Source organism: Pelophylax lessonae, assembly GCF_965119305.1.
Source record: "Pelophylax lessonae genome assembly, chromosome: 9".
Lineage (NCBI taxonomy): Eukaryota > Metazoa > Chordata > Amphibia > Anura > Ranidae > Pelophylax > Pelophylax lessonae.
Window position 1 is genome coordinate 271,558,175 of NC_138776.1, and position 15,917 is coordinate 271,574,091.

The following is a 15,917-nucleotide window of genomic DNA, read 5'->3' on the forward strand; positions in this document are numbered from 1 at the left end:
TGATGTGATACCAAAGGTAATAGCTGTGGGGGATGGGCTGGTGGAGAAAATAAAAGTGCAGTTGTTAGGTGGGGGTGGGATAGATTTCTCTGAAGAGAAGAGCTTTCCGGAATTGTCTAAAAGCAAACAGAGTAGGAGATAGATGCGTTTGAGTGAAGTCCACGCCAGTCCGAACTGTATTTTAAAGGCTTGGAGGACCACTTTTGTTTAGCGAAAGAAATGAAAAGTCCACAGACAGTTGTCCATGCAGGGGATCTTCTCCAGCAAAAGCAGATAACAGAGAATACCGAGCCACCTGGCTCTCTCAGCTTGTAGTCCTATCTCCCAGCTCTCTGGTTCTCCTGGCTCACTCAGCCTTTAGCTGCAGCACCTTGCTGCATGGGCCCACCCAAAACCTTTGGATATGGGTTCTCCTGACATACCGGCCTCTCTCACTCTTCCGAGACTTACAGACTCCCTCCAGTCCCCTCAGCTTTCTCAGTCTCCCCAGATTTGCTCAGCTGTCCCAACGCTCACAGAGCCGTGGGTAAAGATTCCCTCCAACATGGGGTGCATTCTCCTGCGTGGGGCACCTCTCCTGGCTGGAGCGCACACCTCTCTCCAAACAAAGGCTCTTTCTCCAAATGGGAGTCTTAAGTTATGGTCAGGCCTGGCTTATAACAAATCTACACACTTGTCCACTCACACGGCCTGCAGTTCTCCAGCAAAACCCAGACATAGGATTGAAGGCTTTATCCCACCCAAGACACTTTGAAGCCTTCAAGCACCAGATGCAGCACCTCACTGCATGGGCCCACCATCATTCAGATATCCCCACTTAAAGCCCTGGACGTCATATGACGTCCAGTGGTAAGGAAGTGGTTAAATGAGGGGGCTACTCACCAGATTGCTTTGGGCCACCAAGACCCTCACTGCCTTTATGGAGCTCTTTTAATCCCAGAATAGCTCACCTTAACCACTTGCCTTCTAGGCCTATTTTTGACATTTGGTGTTTATAAGCTAAAATCAGTTGTTTTTGCTAGAAAACTACTTAGAACCCCCAAACATTATATATTTTTTTAGCAGAGACCCTAGAGAATAAAATGGAGATTATTGTAATATTTTTTATCACACCGTATTTGCGCAGCGGTCTTCCAAACGCAATTGTTTTGGAAAAAAATCACTTTTTTTAATAAAAAAGAATCCAGTAAAGTTAGCCCAATTTATTTCCATAATGTGAAAGATAATGTTACGCCGAGTAAATAGATACCCAACATGTCATGCTTCAAAACGCTCACGGAATGGCGACGAACTTTGGTACTTAAAAATCCCCATAGGCGACAATTTAAAAATTTCTACAGGTTGCCATCTTAGAGTTACAGAGGAGGTCTAGGGCTCAAATAATTGCTCTCGCTCTAACGATCGTGGCGATACCTCACATGTGCGGTTTGAACACAGTTTACATATGTGGGCAGGGTTTCCGTGTGCGTTCGCTTCTGCGCGCGAGCTAACGGGGACAGGGCGCTTTCATTTTTTTTTTTTTTTTTTTTTACTATTTATTTTATTTATTATTTTTTATTTTTACACCGTTTTTTAAAAAAAAAAATTGATCATTTTTATTTCTAATACAGGGAATGTAAACATTCCTTGTAATAGAAAAAGGCACGACAGGACCTCTTTTTTGTGAGATCCGGGGTCAAAAAGTCCTCAGATCTCACAAGTACACTAAAAGATAGAAAGGAAAAAAAAAAAATGACAAAAAAAAAACAAAAGGGACCTTTAAGCCGGTTGCTCGGCAACGACGTTTGCCGTCGCTCCGGTCCTCCAAGACAATAGAGTCGAGTGAGGGCAAGCTTGCCCTCACTCGACATCCTGTCTGTGAGGATCCGGGACCCGATCGTTTTCCCCGCTGCCGGCGGGTCCGGTAAGCGGGGAAAAGGACCGGGACGCGGCGGGAGGGGGGGGGCACCCCTTCCGCCATCCCGGAGGGTGATCTCGCAGCGAATCCGCCGCTGGGACCACCCTTATCGGAAAGCCGATCGCCTGCAGTTTAAAAAAATACCAGGGTTATGGCAGCTATCTGCTGCCATAACACCGGTATTTAGCTTTAAACTGCAGGACGTATATATACTATTGCCGGATGGGAGGTAGTTAAAGCTACAATCATCTGATAGCGATACCAGATATCCCTAGGTCTTCCTTAGACTTATCAGGTGTAAATGGTGTCAGGGCAGGCTGAAAGCATCAGTAGAAATTCCCACAATAAAAAAAATATAGCAAACAATCGTGCAATACGTTTTATTTAAAATATTGTGTTACAAAAATGTGGATTAAAACTCACATTTGTGTGTGCCTCCAAGCGTCACCTACTAAAATCACCTGGTTCTGTGCAATCAATGCCGTCCACACTCCGGAGTGGCGTGCGTTCCACTGGGCCGGACGTTACGAAACTGGAAGTATCACCGCTACACTGGACCTCAATGCTTTTAACCGAAAGGCGTCATCTGGAAGTCGTATAGCGGCCATATTATCCGTGTATCTTATACCCCATTGGTTTCCTTGGTAATCATAACATGATTTAACCAGGAAGTGTATGTATATCAATTGGCTCCATTGGTTTATACCAAACATTGTGTAGGGGTGACAACTCCCACTTCCCACCATTCGGCTCAAGTGGTCTCATACAATTAAACAAAAGGTGTGCTGTGATCAAGGCTCATTGCCGAAACACATTAGCCACCTTGTCTTTTTACTCACATAGGCGTGACAATAAAGAGTTGGAAGATTTACAGAGTTGCTGGCTGTCTTTTTGTGTCAGGAATCAGGCTGGAGGCTGCGGTGATGAGAGGGCTCCCCTTGCGGCTGAGTGCAGAGCACCCCTGGAAGTGGTGACAGAGGGTGCTGTGCCCAAAGGTGCACGGGTTGCCTGCTGGTGAAGCAGCTTCAGGAATCAGATCCGTAGTGGATAAGGTGGTCACCGCCACTGGATCGGTGGAAGAGCAGGCAGGTCAGTTCAATCAAGGTCAGTAGCCAGGCCGAGGGTCAAACACAGAAGGTCAATCAGGAACAGAGGCAGGTAGAGTAGTCGGGATCAACACGAGAAGTCAATATGGAGCAGGCAGGAGAAAGTCCATAAAGCAAGCCGGGTTCAGAGGTGTGCTACATGCAGGGTTTGGGAGTGTGCTACGTACATAGTGCAGAGTTCAGGGGTGTTCTGTGTACAGTGTTCAGGGGTACGGTACACACAGAGTGCAGAGTTCATCCTTCTTCCACAGCTGCTTAGTTCTGCATCCCCCATCCACATCTCACTTTTATCCCTCTTCTTCTCTAGTACCTCCCCTCACACTGTAGATGGCTTCGTGTAACGCTCCTGCGTTTTTGTTATATCAGAATGTAAAAAATATTGTTTTTTTTTTTTTTTCAAAATTGTCGCTCTTGTTTTTCAAAAATAAAAAATTGCACAGGTGATCAAATACCACCAAAAGAAAGCTCTGTTTGTGGGGAAAAAAAGGACGTCATTTTCATTTATGTACAGCGTCGCACGACCGCGCAATTGTCAGTTAAATAACGCAGTGCCGAATCACAAAGTATGGCCTAATCAGGAAGGGGGTAAAATCTTCTGGTCTTAAAGTGGTTAAAAATACGCTCATTGAGAATTTTTTGTCAAAGACATGTAGCTAAATAAATTTTGGCCTAAATATATGAAAAACTTTATATATTGGATATTTGTTAACAGTCAAAGTCGAAAATGTCAATTTTTCGCAAAATTTTCGCTCTTTTTTTAATATTGGAAAAAATAAAAAGCGCAGAGGTGATCAAATACCACGAAAAGAAATCTCTGTTTGTGGGAAAAAAAGGACGTAAATTTTGTTTGGGTACAGCGTTGCATGACCGCAAAATTGTCAGTTAAATTCGTGCAGTGCCAAAAAATGGCCTGGTCATTGAGCAGCCAAATCCTCCGGGGCTAAAGTGGTTAAGGAGCACCGTTTAAGAAGAATACTGAGCACCCTTATGCACGCTGTGTTTTTGAAGAAATGCGATAAGGGACATTTTTCTGATTTTAATATATTTTGCTATAATTGAATAATGGAATGTTTTTGTTATAAACATAGCACTATTTTATAAGTAAATGTCTCCTGCGCTTAAATGTTACGTAAAATCCAAAGAGTTGGTGGCTAGATAGTTGGCATCTAAGGTCTTGCTGCCCTCTCGGGATGATGGGGATCCACACAAACTGAAAGCATAACAAAAAAAAGAGAAGGACGCACGACCTAGTGCAATACCATAAAACATTTCAAAGTCACAACATATATTCTACTCACGAAAGTACGCTGTGTATGAGCATAGAACCAAAGAAATCCTTCGGCTAACCAGAGACCTCAGGACCATAAATCCTTGATGGCTCTGAGGAAAAAGGTTCTCCCTCGAAACGCGTTAGCCCTAACTGTATGGACAGTAGCAAGTTCCTATCAAGGATTATGGTCCTGAGGTCTCTGGTTAGCCGAAGGATTTCTCTGGTTCGATGCTCATACACAGCACACTTTTGTGAGTATAATGTATGTTGTGACTTTAAAACGTTTTATGGTATTGCACTCGGTCGGTGCGCCATTCTCTTGTTTTTTTATAGCACTATTTTATCTCATGCACGTATATGAACACGTTTTGCAATTTAAGGTAGCGTCTCCAATTTAATTCTTACGCACTTTCCAAAATTGATGGCAGCTGCACCAGAGATTAGAATATAATATCGTAGGAGGCGCCATTTTCTCTTAATTTTCACAAAGTATTTGCTAAACAATGAAAAATTCTGTCTGTAATTTAATGAACGCAGTGATTTCCTATGATCCTCCGCTCCATCTAGTGGCAATAATGTGGTATTTTGTTCCTGAAATACTGAAACTCCATCAGTATAAATAGTGCCACACAACATTATGATCACTAGATGGAGCCAATGATCATAGGAAATCATCAAGAAAATCAAGAAATAAAATACAGCCAATGTTTTCATATTCGGTTTTATTCAAATTTTGTAAAAATTGATCTCTAAATTTTGAAAAATCTTCCCGAACAAATTGTACTCAGCCAATGAAAGGTAAGGACTCCATTTTTATTTTTCTCCTGCTATCAATGGCCAACACGGGACAACACTTCATCCATGTCTTTGGTGATCTCTGATCTCCTTATGAAGTGTTTCTTACATGATGAAGATCAGCCATGGAGTATATCTGAGGTGTATATCAGGGTGTGCTTCTTCCCCACATGTCCACCAACATTCATATAGAAGACATTTCCCGCACTCTAAGGCACTAATACACCTCAAGTGTTTTTTGGACCCCTAATGTACAGGAAGACAGGACTTTAATGAGGAACATTTCCCTCACTCAGGACAGCAATAGGGCTTCTCCCTCACGTGCAATCTCTGATGTCTTTTATGAGTGGACTTATCTGAAAATCATTTCCCACATTCAACAGGAATACGGCTTCTCCCCCATGTGAGATCTCTGATATAGATGTGTATTAAGATGTGACATAAATGAAAAACATTTCCCACACTCAAAGCACTAATACAACCCCAGGGTTGTGTGGGACCCCTGATGTACAGGAAAACAGGACTTCAGTGAGGAACAATTCCCTCACTCAGACCAGGAAAGTTCATTCTCCTCCGTGTCCAATCTCAGATGACTGTAAACAGAGGACTTCTTTGAGTGACAATTCCCGTACTCAGGACCGGAAAGTGGCTTCTCCTCCGTGTGCGATCTCTGATGTTTGTAATAACTGGATTTATCTGAAAAACATTTCCCACACTTAGGACAGGAAGGTACCTTTTCCCTCATGTGCGATCTAAGATGTTTGTAATAACTGGACTTATCTAAAAAACATTTACCACACTCAGGACAGGAAAGTACCTTTTCCCTTTTGTGCGATCTCTGATGTGAGACAAGGCCTGATTTACGTAGAAAACTTTTCCCACATTCAGGACAGGAATACGGCTTCTCCCCCGTGTGAGACCTCTGATGCGTGACAAGGCTTGATTTATGTACAAAACTTTTCCCACACTCAGGACAGGAATACGGCTTTTCCCCCGTGTGAGATCTCTGATGAATATAAAGAATGTACTTATCCGAAAAACATTTACCACACTCAAGGCAGGAAAACGGCTTCTCCCCCGTGTGAGACCTCTGATGTGAGACAAGGCTTGATTTGTGTATAAAACTTTTCCCACATTCAGGACAGGAATATGGCTTCTCCCCCGTGTGAGATCTCTGATGTGTGTAAAGATTGGACTTCTGCGAAAAACATTTCCCGCACTCAGGACAGGAATAAAGCTTCTCACCCGTGTGAGACCTCTGATGTCTACAAAAACTGGTCTTATTTGAAAAACATTTCCCGCACTCAGGACAGGAATACGGCTTCTTCCCCGTGTGCAGTGTCTGATGTATGGAAAGATGGGACTTCATTAAGAAAACTTTTTTGCACTCAGGACAGGAATACGACTTCTCACCTCTGTGAGATCTTTTATGAACATTAAGATGGGATTTAGAATAGAAACACTTCCCGCACTCAGGACAAGAATACGACTTCTTACTTGTGTGAGATCTTTTATGTACATTAAGATGGGATTTAGAATAGAAACACTTCCCACACTCAGGGCAAGAATACGGCTTCTCTCTGGTGTGAGATCTTTTATGCACATTAAGATCGAAATTAGAACGGAAACACTTTCTGCACTCAGTACAGGAAAACCTCTTATGTTTTGAAAGGACGGCACTGTCCCGCACAGTCTGAGGTTCCTCAGGATAAGAGGAATACGATGGTCCGGCACTGTCCCTCACAGTCTGAGGTTCCTCAGGATAAGAGGAATACGATGGTCCATCTACACTGTGTGGTGCCGGATGGACATCTGTGGGAGCTGGGTTTTCTCCTGTGTGAGAATTTTGATGTTTTACAAGATCTGATTTTTGTACAAAACATTTCCCGCACACAGGACAAGGATACGGTTTCTCCCCCGTGTGAGATCTCTGATGTCTGTAAAGACTTGACCTCTGTGAAAAACATTTCCCGCACTCATGACAGGAATACGGTTTCTCTCCCGTGTGCAATCTTTGATGTGTGGTAAGTTCAGGCTTGTTTGAAAAACATTTCCCGCACTCAGAACAGAAAAATGGTTTTTCTCCAGTGTGATATCTCTGATGGCTGTAAAGATGCGATTTGTTTGAAAATCTTTTCCCGCACTCAGTACAAGAATATGGCTTCTCACCTGTATGATATCTTTTATGTACAGTAAGATTGCCTTTCAAGCGAAAACATTTCCCGCACTCAGGACAGGAATACGGCTTCTCTCCTGTGTGACATCTCTGATGTCGGTAAAGATGGGCCTTCTGTGAAAAACATTTCCCGCAGCCAGGACAGGAATGCGGCTTCTCACCTGTGTGAGATTTCTTATGCTCATTAAGACTTCTTTTGGAACTGAAACGCTTCCTGCACTCAGTACAGGGAAACCTCTTATGTGTTGGAAGGACGGCACTGTCCCGCACAGTCTGAGGTTCCTCAGGATAAGAGGAGTATGATGGTCCGGCACTGTCCCTCACAGTCTGAGGTTCCTCAGGATAAGAGGAATACGATGGTCCGGCACCGTCCCTCACAGTCTGAGGTTCCTCAGGATAAGAGGAATACGATGGTCCGGCACTGTCCCTCACAGTCTGAGGTTCCTCAGGATAAGAGGAATACGATGGTCCTGCACTGTCCCTCACAGTCTGAGGTTCCTTAGGATAAGAGGAATACGATGGTCCGGCACTGTCCCTCACAGTCTGAGGTTCCTCAGGATAAGAGGAATACGATGGTCCATCTACACTGTGTGGTGCCGGATGGACATTTGAGGTAGCCGGGTTTACTCCTGGACTATACTGTGTGATGTCCTCATCTTCTACTTTACAGTCTGGAGACAAAGTGAGACAATCCTCTGAGGTTTTCCTCATCTCCCGTCCATCTACTAAAATAGAATTACAATGATTATTACTAGACATCAGCAGATTGGTTCCCCTAAACCAGGACTCCGCCCACATCAGACAGCTTTGTCTCTGAGGATCTTACAATTCCCCCCTCAAGGTAACTAGTAAATGGGTCCTCTGATCTCCTACCAGTTCATTTGTTTATTCATGGACCTTAGTCAGAGAGTGAGGAAACAACGAGAACTGTCTTTTATAGGAGTGACAGTGATGAGGGGATTATAGGACGAGTGTCCCCTCCCCCTCTATCACTCATTGCCATCTTCAAGTCCCACACTTCCTTATTTAGTCCATGATTTAGTCATGAATAACAGCGGGGCTGAGCCCCACAAGAGGTCAGAGAGTGAGGATGGGGGGAGAACAACCAAGATGAAGACTGGACTGATCCTGAAGACCCCCATCATTGGGTTACTGACTCCTCCCTCATTATCACTTTCTGTTTAAGGTTCCAAAGTTGGAGGATGTTATCACATTATTATCACCATGTAAAAGTCTGTCCTCCAATCAGATCATCAGATATAAAATGTCCAGCTAGTAGGAAATGGGTGTAACAAAAGAGAATCCATATTATGTGTATATATAGCAGTGGGTAGAGGGGAGAGAGCAGAAGTCAGGAGTATGTAATGTACAACATATAGTATATAGTGCAGGGGTCAAGAGTATGTAATGTACAACATAGAGTATATAGTGCAGGGGTCAGGAGTATGTAATGTACAACATAGAGTATATAGTGCAGGGGTCAAGAGTATGTAATGTACAACATAGAGTATATAGCGCAGGGGTCAGGAGTATGTAATGTACAACATAGAGTATATAGCGCAGGGGTCAGGAGTATGTAATGTACAACATAGAGTATATAGTGCAGGGGTCAGGACTCATAATATTTGTGTTCAGTAATCAGTTGCAGAGGTCCCACACTGCTGCCTCCCATCTCCTGAGACTGCACTCAGTGACTTGGGTGTGAGACTATACAGACATATCCCTCCACCCGGCACAGCCAGCAAATAACAGAGCAAGGAGAATTGTTCTGTCAGAGATCTTGCTAGACTCGGGCATGGGGCAGACACAAGGCCGTTGGCTGAATTCAGCCCACCAGGCTATTTTATGTGGCCCTCACACCTAAGGTTTTTTTCAGCCAGAACCTGGTGATACTCCGTTCTGCCACCTCCGGCTCTCGCCCTCTGTTTCCCGCCCACCACTATCACTTGTAAACAAAGAAGCCTTCTGTGATTGGAAGAACAGCTTTCCTCACGGCAACTCTCACCGATCCCTGCCTGCACTCACAGTGGGGACAAGGGATATGCAGAGAAAGTGCAGCTTACCACATAATGCTCCCTTCCACACTGCAAATGTGATCCCTAGCTGTGTCCGGGTGAACAGACACCAACCAATGACATTCCTGCAAGTGAGAGAGAGAGGTGGAGCTGCATACACTGCCGGGAGGTACTAGAGCTGGGTTGGGTAGGTTTTGGGGGACGCAGGGGTAAAAGACGAGGGCTGTGCAGGGAGATGTATTCAGAGGTGGGGAAGCCAAGGAGGGCTGGAAGTGAGATGTGTATAGACTGTGAAAGAGAGCTGAGCCCTGCTGTCAGAGAAACAGCCATGCTGCAACTGGCAACTCTGCCAGTACTTCCAATGGCCGCATTGGACTCAGGCCATAGACTCATTGTCAGTGAAATGGCTGTGCTGCAAACTGGCAACTTTGCCAGTACTTCCCATGGCTGCAATGGACTCAGGCCATAGACTAATTCACTGGCCTATAAAAGGGCTCTGCTCAGCCCATCAGATTGCTGGATTGTCTTCAGCTCTTCCTTTTTCCTGAGCATTGCTACTGCCTGGATTCCAGTTTGACCCGGCTTGTTCCTGACCTGTCTGCTCTCTCTCCTGGCTTGACCCTCGGCTTCGTCTGACCATCCCTGCTCCAGTTTGGCTCTCCCGTTATCTGATCTCGGCTTAGCTCACGGAATTGCTTCCTGTCTACCTGCCCTCCAGTACCTGATCTTGGCTTTCCCACAGACTTGTCTGCTTCTGGCTTTCCTGCTATACCTTTGGCTTGCACCTGTTGCAGCTTCCTGTGTTTGACCCCCGGCCGGTCTTACACCTACTGCCTGGTTGTTCCTGATTACTCCTTAGACTGTCCGGTGTATTCCTGCCCAGCACACTGCTAGAGACCGCCTGTCTACCATCAGGACCCTGCCGGCAACCGGTGCTTATGTGCGCGCTACACCCTCTGTCTCAACCCCAGGGGTGTGCTGCACTCAGCCGCAAGGGGAGCCCTCTCTGCATCTCGGCCTCGGATCAGGTACGTGACACCTGCATACTGTGCATGACACACTCCTTACTCTGTATGTAGTGCACTCCTAAACCCTACACTCTGTACATAGTGCACCCCTAAACCCTGCACTCTGTACACAGCGTACCCATGAACTCTGGGCATAGGGCACCCCTGAAGCTGCACTACCTCTGCACATAACACACTCTTTGTATTTATTGCCTTCTTAAGATCTCCACCCTGTTAGGTAAATTTGGCCACACTCACTGTTGGATGCGGTTCGGTGGGGGGGGGGGTGTGTGATTGAGTTTCTGTACGTATTTTCGGAGAAAAACTTTTATATAGCCTTACAGATACAACCGTCTCTTTGAGGGCAATCAGAATGCTGATGCGACCCGCAATGAAATTGAGTCTGACACCCTGCATTACGTGTTTAGGTTGAGCAACGTCTATGGTGAAAATCAAAATTTTGCTGCCAGCTGAACCCCAGAATCTCCATAAATCCAGTCTAGAGACATAAATTGTGTCTGCAGCACAGAGAAGGAAGATTATCCGAGAGAAATACAGGAATACAGGACCGGGACACAGCTCAGGAAAGTGACCAGGGGATTACAGGCTGATATCACCCAGTCCCCGCCCTACTCTGGACCAATCAGTGAGCAGTATGGGTGGAGGAATGTATTTAGTGTTAGTGACCCACCTGTGCTGATCTCTGTAGGAGTGTCCTCCTCTATAAATGTCCCCGTTATTCCATCCTCCTCCATAGACTGCTGATCATCCCTCACATACGTCTCTTCTTCTTCTACTTTAACCTCAAATTCTATATCGATTGGATCTCCACTCTAAACCAAGAAAATGAGAGAGAATATCATCTGTAAAATATAAGCTTACATACAAAATACACACATTGTCTCCATGTGTCCATGTTCTAGATGCTCCATCCCAACCTTGAAACAGTGAGGGATGGTGTGACCTCCCTGTGTGGAATCCCGGGAATACAGAGGACAGGGACATCTCTCTGGTAAGTTCCTGGTATTAGATGGCTCCATCATATCCTTGTGTCCTTCTGAAAACTTCTCCATCACTCCATACTCCTCCTCTTTATACTCTTCTTTTACTGCAATATTAGCATCCCCGAGGTTTCCACTCTGAATATATAATAAAACATTCATTGTAACAAACATGCTTGTGTATAAATCATAACTACCAATAATTGTTCCTCATCTACCTGATGATGGTGAGGGATGGTGTGACCTTCCTGTGTGGAATCCCGGGAATACAGAGGACGGGGACATCTCTCTGGTGGGTTTCTGAAGCTGGATGACTCCTCCATGGTGTCCTGGTACAGATCTTTGTGTATTTCCTCCATGGCCCCATCCTCATCCTCCTCCTCTTTTATCTCTTCTTTTATCTCAACTTTAGAATCTCTCAGGTTTCCATTCTGAATATATAATAAAAATGACATCAATGGTAACAATGCAGATAATGTACAGATCCTAATGATACTATCAGTGATTGTTCCTCATCTACCTGATGATGGTGAGGGATGGTGTGACCTTCCTGTGTGGAATCCCGGGAATACAGAGGACGGGGACATCTCTCTGGTGGGTTCCCATTACTGGATCCATCTGTAGGAAACACACACAAGGACTGAATACAATATTATTATTATTCAGGATTTATATGGTGCCAACAGTTTGTGCAGCACAACATGAGGGAAGATAATACAGTTACAATACAGGAGGAATCAGAGGGCCCGGCTCGTTAGAGCTTAAGATCTAGAAGGGAGGGTCAAGTGAAACAAAAGGTAATAACTGTGAGGGGTAAGCTAAAGGAGAAAATGAAAATATAGTTGTTAGGTGTGGGTAGGATAGGCTTCTCTGAAGAGGAGAGTTTTCAGGGATCGTGTAAAAGCTAATAGAGTAGGAGATAGTTGGAAAGATTGGGGTAAGGACTTGCATAAGATTAGAGAGGTTCTGGAAAAATCCTGGAGGTGAGCATGGGAGGAGGTGACGAGGGAGCTACAGAGCAGGAGGTTTTGAGAGGAAAGAAGACAGTGATTAGGTTGGTATTTTGAGACTAGGCTAGTGATGTAGTTGGGAGCCGAGTTGTGGATAGCTTTGTAAGATGTTGTTAGTATTCTGAATTTAATTTGCTGGGTGAGGGGAAGCCAGTGGAGGGATTGGCAGAGAGGAGTTGCAGACACCGAGCGATTGGTAAGGCGGATGAGTCGGGCAGCAGCATTTATAAGGGGAAAGGAGCCTATGTAAAGCTAAGTCAATGAGAAGGCAGTTGCAGTAGTCAAGGCGGGAGATGACCAGGGAGTGAATTAAGAGCTTTGTTGTATCATTGTTTCTATGTGTTTATCAGACGATGGGGGATCTAGGTGGATCCTCCGTACTGCTCTCTCCTTTACGATAAAGTCTCCTCTTACCCGGTGATGTGAGGGGCGGCTGATTGTCCATCGTGTTGCCTCTTCCAGCAACGTCTCCTCTCTACTTGCTCATGACTCAGCGCTCAACTGTAACTTGTTATTTATACCTGACATCACTTCCTGTCTGTAGCTGACATCACTTCCTGTCATGTACCTGACATCACTTCCTGTCTTCCACAGAGACTTCCTGTCTGGGTAGAAGTGAGATCACCATCTTGTAGAGCTCAGAGGAACTGCAGCCCCGAGAAACGTCTCGTAGTGAGAACACGGCCTTGTGCTGTGTGTGTATGTACTGTATATCCTTATAGATGGGTCATCTCCACTCCCACCAAGGGGGATAGATGCTATATATATATATTTATTTATATGTAAAGCAAATAAACCTGCGCTGAATGCCCCAAAGAATGTATTTAGTGAGTAGCAGCCAGCACAATACCCTGATACAAGGCATACATAAATACAAAATGTGCTGTATTGATGTTTTTGTATATATATATATATATATATATATATATATATATATATATATATATATATATATATATATTATGATATGGTGGATGCTTAGCTCAATGGTAGATTATTATTATTATAATTATTATTATACAGGATTTATATAGCGCCAACAGATTGAGGGCAGGCAGTGCAGTTACAATACTATTTAATACAGGAGGAATCAGAGGGTCTTGCTCATAGGAGCTTGCGATCTAAGAGTGAGGGTGATGTGATACTAAAGGTAATAGCTGTGGGGGATGGGCTGATGGAGAAACTAAAAGTACAGTTGTTAGGTGGGGGCGGGATAGGCTTCTCTGGGGTTTTTAGGAATCATTTAAAAGCAAACAGAGTAGGAGATAGATGCGTTTGAGTGAAGTCCACACCAGTCCAAACTGTATATTAAAGGCTTAGAGGACCACTTTTGTTTAGCGAAAAAAAACAAAAATTTCACAGACGCAGTTGTCCATGAAGGAGTTCTTCTCCAGCAAAAACAGATAACAGAGAATACCGAGCCACCTGGCTCTGTCAGCTTGTAGTTCCAGCTCCCAGATTTCTGGTTCTCCTGGCTCACTCAGCCTTTAGATACAGCACCTCGCTGCATGGGCCCACCCACAGCCTCTGGATAGAGGTTCTCCTGACACCTTGGGCCTCTGTCACTCTCCCAAGACTTACAGGCTCCATCCAGGGACCTCAGCTTTTTCAGTCTCCCCAGATTTGCACAGCTGTCCCAACGCTGCCAGGGCTGTGGGCAAATATTCCCTCCAACATGGGGTGTATTCTCCTGAGTGGGTGAGCTCTCCTGTCTGGAGCACACACCTCTCTCCAAACAAAGGCTCAGTCTCCAAATGGGAGTCTTGAGCTATGGTCAGGCCTGGCTTATTATGAATCTATACGGGATAAGGAGATGGAGGGCGCTCTCGATAGTGGATTCTGGCCAGAGGCGATGTCCGCAATGGATTGAATAGAGAACAGGCAAGCAGGTGTCTCAGCAGCACTAGGGCAGACGCTCCAAGAGGGAAGCAAACTCTGGTACAAAGAAAACAAACAGAAGGGGCCTCTAAGTGAAGAAAACTAAAGACTTTTATTGTCAAAAGATAAAAAATGCACTTACTAGCATTAAAATAAACCAGGCTCATCATAGGATGTGGCAAGGAACCCAGTGACAGGTGGTCCCGGGGATGGTCCAATGTGCAGCCTGATGGTGGAGATCACAACCGACTTCCTGGTATTTGTGTTCAACGCTGGTCTGGGCAGCACAGCCGTCCTTCCTGGTTCATTCTCCTGTGGCCCCCCTCTGCTGGTTGGTTGGGATCTCCACCATCAAGCTGCACATTGGACCACCCTTGGGACCACCTGTCATTCGATTCCTTGCCACATCCTATGATGAGCCTGGTTTATTTTAATGCTAGTAAGTGCATTTTTATCCTTTGGGAAAAAAAGTATTTTGTTTTCTGCACTTAAAAGGCGCCTTTGGTTTGTTTTCTCCTGAATCTTTACACCTGTCCACTCAACGTAATGATTAAGCACACAGTCAGTGTGTGAAACGCGTCTACCTTGTCACGATTGTCATTATTTGGAAGTCCAGTCAATAAATCTGGATTTTGACTCAACCCAGAGTGCTGCCAATTCCTTTTCCTTTATCAAGTTTTCACGGAGGCGAGCCGGGGCATGCACCTGTGTGAGTCATCAGGCAATTACACCACCTTGAGCAGTGAGTCCTTGCCTGTTCAATCACACGGCCTGCAGGTCTCCAGCAGGACCCGGATATAGGATTAAAGGCTTTATCCCACCCAAGACACCTTGAAGCCTTCAAGCACCAGGCCCTGATCCAGGATTACAAAGCTTTTCCTGTGGCAAACTCTGTCAGATTTGTCTACTCCTGGATAGGAAACGCAGCGGAGTGGCAAACTGATCCCTTCCATTATCCTCCTGATGCTGCTGAATGCCTGCGGGAGGGAGAGGAGGAGAAGCAGGCTTTCAGCAGCTGCAGGAGTTGGGAGAATACTGGAGGGGATTGATTCTTCTGTAAGCTGCTCCGCCGCGCCATCCCTCCTGTCCAGTCTGGTGCCCTGATCCACTGATGTTGGCAAGGGGTTATCGGTCCACCTCTCAGCTCTGCCCCCCTCTGACTTCCCCTCCTCCAGGCTGATCCTGCTAAGTAAGTCTTGCTGCCTGGCCAGATCTACAAATACATTCTCTGCCCCCCTTCTGTTACACTGCCCCCCTTCCATTCATACATCTCCCTCCTGTCACATGGCTCATCCTCCGGTCATACTGCCTCCTCCTGTAACATGGACCCCTCCTGTCAGGGGGCCCTTAATGGTTTCTTACATTGGGGCCCTGAAGCTTCTAGCTATGCCCTCCCCCCTCCAGTCACACTGATCCCCCTCCTGTCAAACTGCCCCCCCTTCCTGTCCCACTGCCCCCCTCCTGTCAGGGGGCCCTTTATGGTTTCCTGCACTGGGGCCCTGAAGCTTCTAGTTATGCCCCCCCTCCGGTCACACTGATCCCCATCCTGTCACACTGCCCCCTCCTGTCAAGGGGCCCTTTATGGTTTCCTGCACTGGGGCCCTGAAGCTTCTAGTTACACCCCCCTCCAGTCACACTGCCCCCCCTTCCTGTCCCACTGCCTCCTTCTGTCAGGGGGCCCTTCATGGTTTCTTGCACTGGGGCCCTGAAGTTTCTAGTTACTCCTCTGCATCATCTGTTATTCAGCAGGAGAAGGTGGTCG

General features: G+C 45.6%; 3 protein-coding genes across 3 annotated transcripts in view; all 3 read right to left on the reverse strand.

Annotated features, from left to right (window-relative positions):
• The window catches only part of LOC309564465 (uncharacterized protein), a gene marked incomplete at both ends in the record, with an annotated part of 1,172,539 nt that overhangs the window by 676,314 nt on the left and 480,308 nt on the right, over positions 1-15,917 (reverse strand).
• The window catches only part of LOC309564099 (uncharacterized protein), a 237,112-nt gene continuing 226,732 nt past the window's right edge, over positions 5,538-15,917 (reverse strand). Inside the window, exons 13-14 of the mRNA XM_082268727.1 lie at positions 5,989-6,324; positions 5,538-5,736 (exon numbers count right to left, since the gene is read on the reverse strand). Of these exons, the coding sequence (XP_082124853.1) occupies positions 5,613-5,736; positions 5,989-6,324 (460 nt within the window). The 3' untranslated portion in view covers positions 5,538-5,612. The remainder of the gene's footprint in view (positions 5,737-5,988; positions 6,325-15,917) is intronic.
• On the reverse strand, positions 6,330-9,312 carry LOC309564100 (uncharacterized protein; the record flags this gene model as incomplete). Its single annotated transcript, XM_082268728.1, has 2 exons — positions 6,330-7,719; positions 9,308-9,312. Coding segments are annotated over 2 exons (1,395 nt in total), but the record flags the coding sequence as incomplete, so codon positions are not given.